At 43.5% G+C, this 17,158-nt stretch overlaps 1 protein-coding gene across 7 annotated transcripts in view; it reads left to right on the top strand.

The window, feature by feature from the left end:
• The window catches only part of RBM33 (RNA binding motif protein 33), a 169,032-nt gene that overhangs the window by 54,581 nt on the left and 97,293 nt on the right, over positions 1 to 17,158 (top strand). For all 7 annotated transcript variants that reach the window (XR_016442375.1, XM_090047647.1, XM_090047643.1 and 4 more), the window contains exons 8-9: positions 3,424 to 3,632; positions 6,451 to 6,706. Coding sequence is in view for 6 of the 7 variants with exons in the window: in XM_090047647.1 (XP_089903773.1) it covers positions 3,424 to 3,632; positions 6,451 to 6,706 (465 nt within the window). In the remaining variant the exon portion in view is untranslated. The remainder of the gene's footprint in view (positions 1 to 3,423; positions 3,633 to 6,450; positions 6,707 to 17,158) is intronic.

The raw sequence follows: 17,158 nt of genomic DNA, 5'->3' as shown, positions 1-17,158 counted from the left end.
GGCAGCGATGTTCATCCTTTGGTTTCTGGAACTCCACTGACAAGCCTTGTAGGCCTTTAACCGTAGTGGGTGGCCTGCAGCTTGTGGGCTGCTAGTTGGACAGCTCTTGGCTAAGATTTCCCACTTCCTAATCTAGTGACAAGCTGAGCTCGCTTGAGTGTGGTGGAAAGGAAAGAAGTCAGAGAACCCTCTTGCCTCTGCCAAATAAGGCAAAGTCTTATGATGCTTGTGGGAAGGAAATAGCACAACATCTAGTGTCTCTAGTTACTCTGGAGAAAAACACAGAGAGAAAAATATCCTTTCTTTTCAGCAACAGGCAAAAAAGCAGTGTATGAGTATAATAACCAAATCCTTAGATGCAGGGGTAGCAGTGGACGTAGTCTTTCTGGGCTTTAGGAAGGCCTTTGACATTGTCTCTCACCCCATTCCATAAAAAAACTGGGGGACTGTGGTGTTGACACTTACACAGCCGAATGGGTCACTGACTGGCTGGAGGGCCGCACCCAGAGAGTGGTGGTGGATGGGTCACTTTTGACCTGGAGGGCCGTGGGCAGTGGGGTCCCCCAGGGCTCGGTCCTCGGGCCCGCACTGTTCAACATCTTCATCAGTGACTTGAACGAGGGGGTAAAAAGCACCCTGTTCAAATTTGCTGATAACACTAGGATGTGGGGGGATGTGGGCACACTAGAAGGGAGGAATAGGCTCCAGTTGGGCCTAGACAGGTTATAGGGGTGGGCAGATGAGAATAGGATGGGATTCAACACCGACAAGTGCAAAGTGACGCACTTGGGGAGGAACAACCGGCACCATACCTACAGGCTGGGGAACTCTCTTCTTGTCAGTACAGAGGCGGAAAAGGATTTTGGAGTTGTCATTGACTCCATGATGAACGTGGGTTGGCAGTATGGGGATGCAGTCAGGAAGGCCAACCGTACCTTGTTGTGCATCCACAGATGCGTCTCGAGCAGATCTGAGGAAGTGATACTCCCCCTCTATGCGGCACTGGTCAGGCCACAGCTGGAGTACTGCGTCCAGTTCTGGGCTCCGCACTTCAAGAGGGATGTGGACAACATGGAGAGGGTCCAGAGGAGGCCACTCTCATGATTGGGGGCAGCAGGGCAGGCCCTACGAGGAGAGGCTACGGGACCTGAACCTGTTCAGCCTCCACAAGAGAAGGCTGAGGAGGGGGATCTAGTGGCCTGTTACAAACTAGTCAGGGGGGATCAGCAGGCACTGGGGGGAATCCCTGTTCCCCCAAGCACTACCAGGAGTGACCAGGAATAACGGTCACAAGCTGGCAGAGGGTAGATCTAGGCTAGACATCAGGAGGCGCTACTTCACGGTCAGGGCAGCTAGGATCTGGAACCAACTTCCAAGGGATGTGGTGCTGGCTCCTACCCTGGGGGTCTTTAAGAGGAGGTTAGATGAACAGCTTGCTGGGGTCGTTTGATCCCAGTACTCTTTCCTGCCATGGCAGGGGGTCGAACTAGATGATCTGCTTGGGTCCCTTCTGACCCTAGAAACTATGAAACTGTCAGGGTGGCTAAGATCTGGAACCAACTTGCAAGCAAAGTGGTGCTGGCTTCTGCCCTGGGGGTCTTTTAAGATGAGGTTTGATAATCATCTTGTTGGGGTCATTTGACCCCAGTACTTTCCTGCCATGGCAGGGGGTCGGACTTGATGATCTGCTCATATCCCTTCCGACCCTACAAACTATGAAATGCATCTTGAAATTTCAGGGTTTCTGCAGTTTTTACTGTATTCTACAGTGCTCAACAAATTCTAAATATTCTGCTTTTCAGAAAAAATGGTCTGAATTTTGTACAGGCTTCAACACTCAATAGTTAAGCCACTTGTTCTTTTTTCTTGCAAAAAATCCGACCTTTGCAATTCAGACATGTGGAATTGTATCCAGCAACATAGAAACGGCTACAGCTATGGGCACAACTTCCCACATATATCTCACCTCAATCAGTTGTGGACTTCAGGGCTTACTTGATATTATTCCTAAGTTTGTTTAAACAAACAGTGATTTAAGTAGCTTTACATCTGCCAGTTTTGTAGCTAGATATTCTAGTAACTTTCCAAGAATGTCACACTACTACAAGTTAGTTAAATCAGTGCAACTTTTTAACCTTGTATGAAACATGCTCAAGTTGCAGTGATGTTTTGCTACAGTTGTATCACGACAGGTACACATGGAGATAACTGTTAGGTTGTGCTGATGCATCTTAGTGGCAGCTCCTCATCCCCTTTTTAAAGCAGTTATGTTTGTCCATAGGTAATGTCATTAACTCAAGACTGTCCTATTTAAATTCTGGCATTAAGAATTGGTTATTTCTTTTAATTCGGAAGTAGAATTCTCAGGTTATTGCCATGTGTGAAAATGCACTTGTGTATGAACTGTAAGTACGCACATACTTTTCAGCATACCAAAAAATACCTGGGCAAAAATGTCAACATTAGCATTGTTCAAGTAACTGACTCGGTAAAGAGAGGTTAAGGTAGTTTTCCAGAGCAACGAAGTGAAATTTTGTGCATATGTAGTAATAATTGTATTGGGTTTCTTGAATGTGTCAGAAAGTGTGTACCCCATTAAAATGTGCTAATAGCCCAGAAAATGCTGCTTACAAAACTTGCACTTTGATTCCTTGAAATGTAGCACAGACTTCATTATTAGAACCATCTGTACATCTGTAATTTGATCTCCTGACTCAGTTTTAGAGTGGTTGCTCCTTGACTTGGTTTTGGGTATTGTCTTGGGCTTTAACTAGGTTATATGGTTCTGGCTGATTTACTGTCTACCACATTTAGTCATGTAAATGTAGGGGCAACTGTACTGTTGCTTCCCAACTATAGGTGAATCCCAGATCTGTAATGTCTTTTATGTGTTGTTTAGTGGAGAATGTAACCATGTATATATGACGTTGCATGGTTCTTCCTGCTGCTTGAAAAATGGGATAAACTGAATTTGTTTAAATGTTCAGAGAATGTCTTTGGTAAAGGACAGACCCTGAGAGCAGAATGTCGAACACAAACCTAAGTTATGATGGAAAGTGCAATGTAACCTGTAATGTTTGCAGATGCTTCCTTTGTGCCGTGTACAGTTTCCAGTGCTGGCAGTCTAGCTTCTGTTACGTCATGTAAACAACTTGTATAACAAGGCAAACTTTAGTAGTAAAGTAATATTTTCTTTCATGTTTTAATTTCATTCACTGACACTATTTATCTTTGCAAAAGGAAACAAATATGCCAAGGAAAAAATGATGTTCTTTTAATGAAATGTTAACATGCCACCTGAAGGAGATCAAAGAGCATGTACGGTTTCTTGTGACAGTTTTCTCTACTCCTAGTGGTGTCTTCCCTAATCTTTTCTATGTCTTTTCAACATGTATCTAAATGTACATTTTTCTCATGTAACAGAACTTTCTGCAGAAGCCAAAGCAGCATTACTTGAATTTGAAGAAAGGGAAAGGCAGTTTAAACAAGGACGGTACGGCTCAAGAAGAGGAGGGAGGAGAGGAGGTTCAGTAATATGTCATGGAATGGGAGAACAAAGAAGAGACAACAATGAAAGGGGAAGAATGAAGGATCACAGGCCTGCACTGCTGCCAACGCAGCCATCAACAACGGTACCTGCATAGTATTTCCTATTTGAATATGCTTCAAGAAATCATTTATGGAGGATAAAAAAACATTATTCTAACCTGTGAATCATTTTTTCAAAAATTGATCCTAGTTTTCAGAAATGATCTTTTTCATAATAGTTTACAGAGATTTTTTTAAAATGTGAAGCGGCGTCTGCTGCTGTCCTAAAGGAGCTTATAGTAAAAGGATCCTTACCACGGAGTAATCATGGAAATATGAGGGACCTTGTTTCTGCTTCATAGTTACAGAAACCTGATATTACAAACTCTGCAAATTTTCAGGTACGCAGCAGATAATGCAGCTACTCCACTCATTACTATTCTTCAGTATAAACAGATGAAGTGTTTTTTCTAGATGTTTGAGACCCTATTCAGTTCTGTATTACTGGTTGCTACTTTCCTTGAAAGGAAAATATAATTATGTGGAGTTTTCCTGTCTTTCAAAATGTTCAATTAAAAAAATGAGGTTGCATTAAAAACATAGTGGAATATTCTTATTTCTAACATCCATGTTCTGACAGGAGGCAAATAAATACCTAAATGAGAATATGCATACATCAGAAATGTAGCTGCAGGAGCTTTCTGCTCTAGCAGTTTTGGGTAATAGTCCTTGGATAGCAGGTGAGTTAAGTTCTGTAACTGCAACTACAAGAGAAGCACTGTCAGAACAATAGGGATCACAAACTATTAAACGTTAATTTGTCTTAATAGTCAAATTTTAAGGTTTGTCTTATCCAAGAATAGTGCCAGTGATCAAGAAATATAAAGATTTATTTTTGTTGTTCTTCAAGATCTGCCATCTGCAACCCTAAAATCTTTTTGGCTGTTGGGTGATGGAATTTGAATTACTGACAGGTGAATGGAATATTCAGTGGGTAGAAAACCAGACTTCTATTTTTGTAGAACAGAATAGGAGGAGGAAGAACAAATCATTTGCATTCTTTTTTTTTTTTTAACCAACTTGTGTTGCCATATTTCTCAGTTTATTTTGATTTTAAATAATATTACTATTGTGAGCATCTCTGTTCTTATGTGAGATGACAGGAGCATCATCACATTTCTGATCAGCTTGGCTGTGTCCACACACAGTAAGGATACAGTCTCACCATTTCCCATCATCTGGTTTCCTATGTGCCTAGGTCAGGGGTGGGCAATTTTTATTTTTGGGTGGAGGGCCATCTGCTGTGTTTTGGCAAGCTGTCGAGGGCCACATGGTTGTTATCTTGGAACCAGAAGCCCTGCCCCTAAACTCTGGAAAAAAAAATTGCATACTAATTTTTAGTTGTCGTGGTTGTTCCCCCGCCCCATTCCCCATGGCCAGCGCATCTAGGTGCAGTTGCTTGCAGCCCGTGCAAGGCTGTCCTGCTTCTCTGCTGCATCACTGTCACCCCACAGGGCAGCGGTTACACTAGAGCAGGCACAGGCAGCCCCATGCAGGCTCCAAGTGGCTGCAACATGGGGTGCCTGCCACGGGGAGGGGGAGCTTTTCCCCCATGCTGAGCACCAGTTTGTTCCCCGCTGCCACTGCTACCCTGGGCTCTGCGCCAGCTCTGGGCTCACCTGTCAAGGCTGAGCAGCAGCAGCTGAGCACAAACTGCTGCTCAGCACAGAGGAAAGCAGCCCCTCAATTCGCTGCTGCTGGGCACTGTTTGCTGCAGCTGCCTGCCCGGAGCTTGCACTGTTAGGCTGTGGCTGCTTCACTGCATCTCTGCTGTCCTGTGGCTGCTCCACATGGCCACTGCTGCCATGCTGGGCAGCACAGAAATGGCAGTGAAGCAGCTGAGAGGCAGGACAGCCCATGCGGGCTGCAAGTGACTGCAGCAGGAAGTGCCGGCCGTTGGAGTGGGGGGAGAGGACTGTTTTTTTGTTTTTTTGTTTGTTTTTCCCCCCCCCCCGCCCACACTGAGCACCATCCCCACTGCCACTACTCCGTCCAGATGGGCAGCACTGGGAGTGCAGGGTCGGGGCTTTGCACCCTTCCCCACCTGTACCGCCAGGCTGGGGCACAGAGTGAGCAGGCGTGTGGGGCCTGAGCCAGTGTTCTGGGGCCAGTGCTGGCGGGGCCCAAAGCAGGGCAGCAGGAATGTGGGGTCCCGGCCAGCAGGGGCTCTCTGGAGCTGGGTCAGGTCCCCCATCTCCCTGCCGGCGCAGTCCAGCCCAGCTTCAGAGAACCCTGCCAGCCTGTGCCCCGCACTTCTACCGCCCTGCTCTGAGCGCCACTGGCGTTGGCCCTGTGGCACCACCACAGGCCCCGTGCTCCTGCATGCCACTTGCTTCCACTCCCCCCACCCGCTGGCCACTCTGTACCACATGGCTGCATAGCCAGACAGTGGGGCTCAGTAGGAGTCAGCTGGGCCCTGAGGACTGGGGCGGTCCCTGCAGTCCTCCCCTGCCACATGCACTTCTTACCTCAATTTCCCACGCCAGTCCAGCCACAAACAGCCCCACTGTCCCAAGCCAGAAGCGCCTGCTAGGCAGGGGCTTCCGGTTGGGGGGAGGGGCAGGGCCTGGTGGGCCCTGCTCTTGCAGGAGCCTTGCGTGGCTTCCCCTGGGTTCTGTTGCCCCTGGCTCCTATCATCTTTGACAGGAGCCAGGGGCAGATAAATATTAATTTTCTAAATATTTTAGGGGCCCTGCGGGCTGGATAGAATGGCCTGGCAGCCCTGATCCAGCCCGCAGGCCATATTTTGCCCACCCCTGGCTTAGCTATATGTTTTGTATGCACTTTTTTTGTATTGATGTTTTACATACTATACTTGAGTTTTAAGTCCCATTAATTATGGTCTTGTATGTTGTTCCTTAGACTCATTCACAGAGGTTAATTCCTCCTCATCAGCAGCCTATTAGAAGTCTGTTCCAGCAACAACAGCAGCAACAGCTACAGTCTCTGCTTCCTATACAGCATCAACATCATTCTCCTCCACCTCCAGGGATGCATATGCCCCCGCAAATGGAAACACCTAGAATAATGATGACTCCACCTCCAGTGACACCCCAGCAGCCGAAGAATATACATATAAATCCACATTTCAAAGGGACGGTAGTGACACCTGTGCAAGGTTAGTTTCCCACCTGTACCATGAGTTTTGCATTTCTGTACCTCTGTCCCTGTATTGGTAATGTTATATGCATTGATTTTTGGATACTCATTCAGTTGTAGCTTTTCAAACATTTTGCCAGAGTTAGACATAACATACAATGTTTTCTTGAATATATCCCATGCCTCTTCCCCAAAAATCATCCCTCCAAAACTGGGGTGCTTGTTTAAACCAGGGACTGTGCTGCTTTTCCAGCAAAGAAAAAACTTGGAAATGCTGTGCGTGCCATGCAGCTGGCAAGATGAGTCCTGTGTTAGCCCTCTCACAGCCATAACTATTGGCTGAGTGTCGTTGATTGTGCCTGAAGCAGCAAATGAGCTGCTTGTAGTGTCTCAGTGAGGCTTGTGATGTGGAAACAACACTTTATTTACAGTAACTTTTTTTATATAAAGAACTGTTTACAGTAAAGAACTAACAGTTGCTACTGTCCTTGTAAGAGTCTGGGGCCTAATCTTGTGTGACAGATTGAGTCTGGAAACATTGAGGCTGCTTACAGATGTTGAAAAAACAAAACCCAAAATGGCGTTTTATTTTAAGCTTTATTTTAAGCACCCCCACACCAAGCCAAGGGCATGCCTAGAAGAGGCGTTGCATTAGTTTAACCCAGCTCGCCTAACGTCTATGTGGAGTGAGCACTTCAGCAGGGTTTTTGGCACTTCTGTGTAATAGCTAAAGCTGATTCAATTAGCTAAAGGTACCAAAAAGCCCTGCTGAAATGCTTGATCTACATAGATGCTGTGAAGCCAGGTTGAATTAACGTGCCCTCTCTTATGGTGATGCCAGGCTTTTTTGTTTTGTCAGTGCCCGGAATGTCTAGGAAGTGTAACATCCCAGGAGATGGTCTGGGTGAGGCACCTGGCACCAGGAACTTCCTGCTGCCACGCTTCTGGGGCACTCTGTGACAGGAAATCCTCCTGAGAACAGTCAGCCATGACTAAAAAAAATTTTTCTCTACATTCTGCCTTCCAAAACATTATATCTATTTTATTTGGGTGCATTTTGTATGCAATAAAATATGGTAGTTTGACCATGGCCATTTGGGAGAAAAAGCCTTTTCTACTGTGAGTTACCTTGAATGTTCGTTCCATGAAAGTAAAACTTGTGAACAGGTTTGGTGGATTTGTCAGTAAAGACCACCTGTTTTCAAAGTAGCATGTTTGTTTTTGAAAACTGGGCAAGACTGCAGTTGTAATTTTTCAAGTGATAATTCTAGCTTTAGTCTGGCACTCTTCAGAATGGCCACAATTGTTTTAACATCATAGATGAAGGTTGCATACAATCGTTCATTTCTACTGGAAGAAATTTCTTCCAGGTGAGAAATAGCCTGGGAGCTGGCATGTACAGACATTCTTCTAACCCTGTGGCCCAAGAGCAGCTCCAGTGGGGCCCATGGGCAAGCTGTAGGCAGAGGAAGTAGTATGGTACAACCCCTGCATGCTGCTCAAACCAGGAACTCAGGTGTGAGAAGGAGGCAGTGGCTGCTTCCTCACCCCTGTCACTGGGACACTCAGGAGTACCTGCCCCCTATGCCTTCTCTAAACCACTAACCCCAGTCTTGAAGGCATGGGAACCTTTCCCCTGGCTCCACTTTTTCTGGTGGAGGAGTTAAGTGGAGGAAAAGTGTGCAGACATTCAGTTTCCCAGGAGAAACTCTTCTAGGAATGATTTAACTTGGTTATTCCTGGGTTATTTTTTTCCGAGTGGCCATGTTTGTTTGCTCCAGGAGACAAAGCTTAAATGTCTGCATGCTTTTTGTTTTCTCCTGGGAGAACAGTGCTTCTCTTGGTAGAAACAGAACATCTGTTCATAGCCTAAGACACCCTTTGAATTTCTCTGTAAAAAGGTACAAGCCAAATGTTCTTTGTCTGATATTAATGTATATCTCTTTTATTTTACTTCATTTTTGGAGATTCAATTTGGAACCTTGGAAGCAAATGCTTTTTTCCGTAGCTCATTTAGTACAAGTGTCTTTATTGGGCAGCAGAACAGAGAGCTTTTAACAGAGCAATATGAGTTGACTACTTTTTGGCTGTGTGTTGACTCTTTTTAAAATAGGGAGATACCTGCATCGGTTGATGTATGGTTGTGCTCTTGCCAGCACTAACAAAACCAATGTTTCTACCTTCTGGCCTTTTATAACTATTTTTTTTGTCAAGTCAGCATGGGTACAGGCTCATAACTAGTTTTTCTGAATAGGGAAAAAGTTGCAGGACTAGACATCCCCAGTTGGGTAAAAATCTATTTAGTCAGGCATGTTTCTCACAGTTGGCTTTAATAGTGGCTGTTTCCTAGAGATTATTTCACTTTTCTGCCCATTTAATAAAATCAGTGGTTCCCACCCAATCAGTCACTACATCTGAATATTTGGAAATAATCCAAAGCTCCTTAGTTTTGGATGAATAGTTCTAGCATTTCCAGCATGACTGTTCTAGGTATTTGTTAAAAGAAAAGTAAAGACTAGGTGTTAGCCTGTCCCAGACTTGTGTATGATCCCTCATCCAGTGAATAATTTTTCTACATCAAATGGACATCTTCCACCTGTAGGTAATGCCTTCTGCGGATTTTTGACCCCCAAAAGCAGACCAGCACAATTCCGTCCACCTTTTATCTAATCTTAGTTTTCACATCAGCAGAGACTATGGATACTACTGCTGTATTATTGCACAGTGTGCCTTGTTGAAGCACAGGTAATATTTTTGAGCATGCCAGTGGCATATTATTATCCTAACTACAGCATTTGCATTGTTAATTTGTTGGCTCTCCTTTTAACAGATCCATATACATCTAGTCCTTTTTCCAGAAGATATGGACCTCAAGAATGAGTGTGGTTTTTGGTTTTATGAATACTAAATTTCAGTGCAATATTCTTTGCTAATTTGTGTTGACATGAGTGTATCAGTCCTCTCTAGGTCAAAAAACCTAAAGTCTCCTTTGTTAAAGAGCACAAAGGGAAGCTTATGGTTTTTTTTTTAATGGCCTTAACTCGAATCCAGCTATACATCAGTCTTTCATATTGTAGTAGGAGTGTCACTTCTCTTGAATACCTATAAATTGCATGATTATTGAAGATTGCAGCAGGACTTCAATGATGCATCACTCCTATCCAACAAGATTTGTTGCTCTGGAGAAAGACACAATTTCAGTATTTTCAGAGCTATACAAGGGAGAAAATTTTAAAATTTTAAGCAGACTGATTCAGGCATCAGTACTTATGCTTAGATAAATTAGGATGATAGGAAAGTAGGTCTGGAAGGAACTTCATAAGGTGATATAGTCCAGACCCCTGCACAAATTGGGATCATTCCTGACTAAACCATCCCAGCCAAGTGTGTGTCTAACTGGCTCTTATAAATTTCCAGGGATGGAGAATCTACAACTTCAGTTTGCGATCCATTACAACCCTCAGGTCTTTTTCTGCAGTACTGCAGTCTAGCCAGTCTTTCCCCAGTCTGTATTTGTGCATGCCGTTATTGCATCTTAAAGACTTCGTTATTTTCTTTGTTGAATTTCACCTGATTTTTGTTTTGCACCATTTTACCATTTTATCTAGGTCATGCTGAATCTGGGGCCTTCACTCTAGTGTCTTTAATTCTACCCAACTTGAATTCATCCACACATTTGCTAAGATTGCACTCAGTCCCATCAGCCAACTGTGCTTGTCATCTGGTAACTGATTTGATTCATGAAGACCTCACAAAAAAAAAGGCACGAAATATTTAACCTTCTCTTCATCACCTATAACTAGATTGCCATCTGCATTCTGTTAGGAACCTCTTACTTCTGACGTACTTGTAGAATCCCTTTTTATTGTCTTTTACGTCCCTTGCCAGTTGCATCTTAAGTTATGCCTTAGCCTTCCTGACGCTTTCACTTCTCTTTCCTCTTCTCCTTCCACTGTCCCCGCTGTGTCCCCTCTATACTGTTATACTCTTCTTTAGTAATGTGACCAAGCTTATACTTTTTGGAGGATTCCCTTTTTGTTTCAACTCATTGCAAAGATTGCTGTCTTACTAGGTTGGTCTCCTGTTGCACTTTTCATTATTTTGCGTTGGGATAACTTGCTCCTGCGCCCTAAATACGGCCTCCTTAAAGTACAACCAGCTCTAAAGACTCCTTTTTACCTTAGACTTGCTCCCAGACAATCCTGCCCATCAGTTCCCTGAATTAGTTAAAAATTTGCATTTTTGAAGTAGGAAATAAAGAATTCAGTGCTGGCAAAGGAAATGTAGACCTTTTTCTAAGCATTTAGTGTGGAACTTAATGACCGGGAAGGATAAAAGAACAAACTGCATTACCACTCAGTGGTAAAGGACAGTTTGGTTTCTTGGTGCCTGCAGATGGTATCCTGCTCTCCTTACCTTGTTGTGACATCTCAAGATATACAAAGGGTGCTTACATACTACAGTGTCTGAAAGTAGGATGCGGGGGGGCGTGGATTTGTATGATAATATAGGTGTGTTTTTCACCAGGTTCATTAGAATGTGCTGCTTGGAAGCTGAAATACCAAGGCTAGAAATTAATTTGTAGATTAAGGCTCATGCTGCCCAAACTTGCAGATTCTGCTAACAGCGAGTGACATCAGTTCACTTAGTTTTTCCTCAGAGCACTCTGAGAACTGTTAGATAACTTTGTCAGGGTTGAGTTCAGGTACTTTTGAGCATCTGCATGAAGGACATTGTTCTGTTTGCAAATTGTAGAAATTTACTCTCACCTTCCAATTTTTTAAAAAATTTTCATGGTTGGAACCAGATGCCCTTCTGAAAGTGTCTCAATATCTATAGTGTAATTGGTTATGAAGTTTTCGTTTCAGCAGTTGCATCTCTAGTGGCCATGGCTTTAGCCTGAAGAAGGATCTTGAGTCTTTTCCATTGAGGAGCCCTGTCAGGTCTTGTGCTCATCCCAAAGATGAACATAATTTTTTATATTGGAGAAAAATGTGTCTTCATTTCCACATCACTCAAGTCAAAGAAGTTCCCTTAAATGTTTTTGTGTTCCTTACCTTGGTTATAAACATTTCTTGAGCTGGTTGTTGCAGTTTAGATTTTGCTTTCTCAGGTGGATGCTCACATCAAGATTATCCCTTTGTACTCCTGAGGGTGTTCTCCTTAGCCTTTTAGGAAGACATGACAGGTTTATAAAGGTGTCACATGAGGTTCCATTTGCACCTTTCCCAGGCATAAAATGCACATCCGGTCATTAGTTACTTACATCATTTGCTGCTAGGATTTGCAAATTACTTCATCATTCTAAAGATTTCTTTCGTTCTTTTCCACAGTCAGGTCTTCAAATCTGCTTCAGTTGTAAGCTTTGGGTTAGCAGATGCATGTCAATAAGAAATTAATATCTTGTGTTCTAAGAAAACTGTTCAGTTTTTGAGGTGGGGGATTCAGGTCATTTCCCTTACATTTATCAGAAATTACTAGCAAGAATCTTGAGAAGCCACCAAAGTTTTGAAACTATAAAGCAATTTTTCATGTTCTTTTGTGGAAATTTACTTTATCCCAGAGTAGCAGCGGGAAGACTTTTTTTTCTCATTCCCTTTTGAGCTTTTTTTTTTTTATAATTTACAGTCAGATATTTAATCCTTTAATTTAAAATTGTATCCAATTTACATTATTGTTGTTTGTATTTAAAAAATGCATGGATAAATTTGATCAGAAAAGTGAGTGCTGGGTTGAGCCATATTAGCTACCTCAGCAGAGAGGCCAAGGATTGAAAGGGCATGGAGTTCTAACTATCATCTTTCATGAGTATTCAATTCATTTATTTTAAAAAAAATATATAGGCCACTGCCAGAGGCAGCATACCAAAATAGATAGGTTAGTGTTCTGTTCAGCTGTCATTTTTTCTACAATCCTTCCTCATACAGCTTTCTCAGTGTACTTGGTCCTGATCTGTAACACCCAAGCTAATTTAGTCTTGGGTCTGTCATGAGCGAACTGCCAATCTTTTCAAATTAGGTAATGACTATGATATTGACAAATGTTCATTAGGAGCAAAAATGAAACCATCAAACTAATTTTCAGTTGTAACCTTGTATAAATGAACACAGTCCTCTGAAGATGAAAGGTTATTTTACTTAGCCCAGCATGTCAGTATATAAAGCATAAATATTCATCCAGAAATGGGTAGAAGCCAGGCATATATGTCTGAAATAGAAATATTGATGTTTAACTGGTTGGGCTCAGAAATCTTCTCAATTAAAAAGTTATATTTGACCATTTTTATATATTTTATGACACTTTTTGATGTTTTACAAAGCTTTTGTGTCCTGATCTGAATTGGAATAGACAATTGCAGTCTTAAAACTTTGCAGTCAGTTTGGTTCAGATCAGTTGAGAAGTTGACATTTTAAAAAGTTTTATTTTAATTTTGACCTTTTAATTTTTATTTCAATTGGGCTAAATTTCTCTTAAATTCAAATCAGTTTGGTGCTTTTTATTTGTGAAATGTCTGAAAATATCCCAGCAATTCTTTTGAAATGAGAAACTCTTTTTAAACAATTTCAGTTTCTCAGTCAAGAAAAAGTGAAATTCCCAATAGACTCCTGTTACCACATCATTTGAGATGCCACAGCATTTCCTTTGCATGTCGTGTAGGTACTAGTTTTGTGAGACATCTTTCATCAAACGTGTTTTTGCTTTTTAATCACCAGCTCGATTTTTAAATACAGTAACATATCTGCTGTGCTAATCTATTTATGAAATTTTGTTATTCAGTTTAGACTGCTCCCTTCTTTAAGGTGAGATGACACAGTGATTTTACAGTGATCACAAACTGAGCTATGCTTCACAATCTGGAAAGTAATTTATAGAGTGGGCAGCCCGATAGTGTGGGGATTGTCCCACATTGCAGTGGTAATAGGAGATGTCTCTGCATAATTCGAAGTTGCTTGGCTTCCAAGGTTCTTTTTCTTTAAATTCTCAGAAATGATTCGGCCCTTCTTCCACTGTCATGCCTTAGTACGGGGTGGCCAACCCACAGCTCTGGAGCCACATGTGGCTCTTCAGAAGTTAATACAAGTCTCCTTGCATCTTTGCACAAGCACACCAGTGACCAGCTTCCCTAGCTGTTACCTCATGTCACATGATGTGGCTGCTCGCAGCGAGCATATTGTTCAGCTTGGACTCGGAAGTTAGGACTCCGGAGCCACTGTTTAGCCACCTCTGCCCTTGTATGCATCAACAGGGATGCTGTCAAATTCAGAAAAGTAGCAGAGTGCCTGAAGTCTAAAAAGGTCAAGAATGACTGTTTTAAAACAGGCAGGTATTTGGTTCTGCCACTTGATGAGCGTTTCTCAACCCATGGGGGGGTCACAACCCAAAAGTGGGCCGCAAGAATCATAGAAAATTAGGGTTGGAACGGACCTCAGAAGGACATCTAGTCCAACCCCTGCTTAAGTCAGGACCATCCCCAACTAGATCATCCCAGTCAAAGCTGTCTAGCTGGGTCTTAAAAACCTCCAAGGATGGAGAGTCCACCACTTCTCTGGGTAACCTGTTCCAGTTTTTACTACCCTCCTAGTGAGAAAATTATTCCTGCTATCTAATCTAAACTTCCCTTGATGCAACTTGAGACCATTGCTCCTTGTACTGTCATCTGCCCTGCTGAGAAGAGTCCAACTTCAAAGTGCACCACTGCCATTTTCTTAATGCTGGCACACATTTCAGCAGTTAAAAAAGTGTATGCAGTGTCAGTTTGCGTGCTCTGCAGACTTGATTATTCGAGTCTGGTTTGACCCACTTGATTTCTGGTGCATCAGAGCAGACAAATACATGTGTATAAGTGTCCAATAAGCCCAGTTCTCTCGGTCTTTCCTCAGAAGTCATATCACCCAGCCCTCACCATTTTTGTTGGACCCTCTCTAATTTCTCCACATCCTTTCTGTAGTGGGGGCCCAAAACTGAACACAGTACTCCAGATGCTGCCTCACCAGTGCTGAATAAAGGGGAATAATCACTTCTCTGTACCTGCTGGCAGCACCCTACCAATGCAGCTCAGTATGCTGTTAGCTTTTTTTACCATAAGGGCACACTGCTGCTTTGTATTCAACTTATTGTCCACTGTAACCCCCAGGTCCTTTTCTGCAGAGCTGCTGCCCACCCAGTTGATCCTCAGCCAGTACTGGTGCATGGGATTGTTCCCTCCTAAGTGCATGACTTGGTACTTGTCCTTGTTGAACCTCATGAGATTTCTTTTGGGCCAATCCTCCAATTTGTCTAGGTCACTCTGAATTCTAGCCTTGCCCTCCAGCGTATCTACTACTCTCAGCTTGGTGTCATCTGTGGACTTGCTGAAGGTGCCCTCTATGTGATCTTTCTGGTTGATGAAAACATTGAACAAAACTGACCCCTGGGGCACTCCACTTGATACCGGCTGCCAACTAGACATTGAGCCATTGATTACTATCCTCTGAGCTTGAAGCTCCAGCTAGTTTTCTATCCACCCTACAGTCCATTTATTCAGCCCGTATTTCCTTAGCTTGCCTGTGAGAATGTTGTGGGAGCTGGTATCAAAAGCCTTGCTAAAATCAACATACACTTTAAAACCACATACACTGGTCTCCCCACATCCACAGAGCTAGCCATCTCATTGTAGAAGGCAATCATGTTGGTCAGGTATGACTTGCCTTTGCTGAATCCATGCTGGCTGCTCCTAATCACCTTCTCCAAGTGCTTAGAAGTGGATTCCTTGAGGATCTGCTCTATGATTTTTCCAGGTCTCAGGTGAGACTTGCTGGTCTGTAGTTCCCTGGATCCTCCTTTTTCCCTTTCTTAAATATTGGCACTGTTTGCCCTTTTCTGATCATCCAGGACCTCTCCTGATCACCGTGAGTTTTTAAAGATGATGGCCAATGGCTCTGCAGTCACATCAGCCAACTCCCTTAGCACCTTTGGGTGTATCCTATCCAGTCCCATGGACTTGTACATGACCAGCTTTTCTAAGTAGTCCTTAACCTGCTCTCACCGCTGCTGGCTGCTTACCCCCTCCCCAAACTGCCACCAGGTGCAGTAGTCTGGGAGCTGACCTTGCCTGTGAAGACTGAGGCAAAAAGCCATTGGGCACTTCAGACTTTTCTGCATCCTCTGTCACAAGGTTGCTTCTCCCATTCAGTAAAGGTTTCACACTTTCCCTGATCCTCCTCTGGCTACTGACATACAGTATTTGTAGAAACCCTTCTTGTTCCCCTTCACATCCCTTGCTAGCTGAAACTCCAGTTGTGCTTTTGCCTTCCTGACTGTATCCCTGCGTGCCTGAGCAATGCTTTTATACTTCTCCCCAGTTGTTTGTTTAAATTTCCACTTCTTATAAGCTTCCACTTTGTGACTTAGGGAACTCTTTGGTAAACAAAGCCAAATTGGTCTTCTGCCATGCTTGCTAGTCTACATGCACATCGGAGTGGTTTGTTGCTGCACTCTCAGTAAAGCTTCTTGGAAGTACAGCCAGCTCTCCTGGACTTCTCTCCCTCAGACTGACTTTCCAGGCGATCCTGCCCATGAGTTCCCTGAGCGAGTCGAAGTCTGCTTTTTCTGAAGTCCAGGGTCCCTACTCTGCTGCTCTCTCTTCCCTTCCCTTAGAAATGTACGTTGCAAAAGAATTTTAATAATGGATCAACAAACTTTTTATACATGGATTCTCCTTTAAAGGAGAAAAACATGAGGAAACCATGGTTTCTCCCTTGTAGGCTGGAACTCTAATAGCCTACATGGGGCTGTTTGTGACCCTCCATACCTCTACCTCTTCTCCCTGCCCCACAAACCAGGGGTCTGGAGCTGGCAGGCAGTGGGTCAGGAGTGAGCGGCATCGGGTTGGGATTAGCCATCATCAATGGCTAATGGGTTTACAAATGGGTCCTGGTACAAAAAAGGGTGAGAACTGCTGATTTAGATCCACCTTTACTGGTTATCTATATGTTCAAAAGAGGAACTTTATTTCTGCCATATGAAGGTTTCCCGCCCTTCTCTCCCAAAAATGGCAGGTTGTTAATTTAACTGTCAATTGTCTACAGTTATGTGATTTATGCTATGAGAATCTTAATAGCCCTGTTGCATGTTGAAAACTAGATTTCTCTTCCTACAGGTTACTACAGGAATGGTGGAGGCCTTGTCCATTTTTACATATAAACTTAGCCAATCCTAGGGCCCCTCTACACATACAGGTGAAGGTGTAATGGGATCTAATGTGTAGTCCACAGAATCATGCTTGATGCCATGCTACACATGGGGGACAGGAGGCATGATTGTGTGGATCGCACAGTAGATCCCATCATGTCATATTGCTGGTGCAGGGGGAGCAGATCTCTGGCTCGTGTTGCACTGCCAAAAAGCAGGCTCCTGCGGTTGGGAGCCCCCCTCAGTTCAGGGTCTGTCAGCTGTGGGGACACCCCATGAACACCTAGGGCTCTGGGATTGT

This window comes from Crocodylus siamensis, chromosome 5 (assembly GCF_052110815.1).
Source record: "Crocodylus siamensis isolate JL-2025a chromosome 5, ASM5211081v1, whole genome shotgun sequence".
Taxonomy (NCBI): Eukaryota; Metazoa; Chordata; order Crocodylia; family Crocodylidae; genus Crocodylus; species Crocodylus siamensis.
This window is presented reverse-complemented; position numbering and strand designations above follow the sequence as displayed.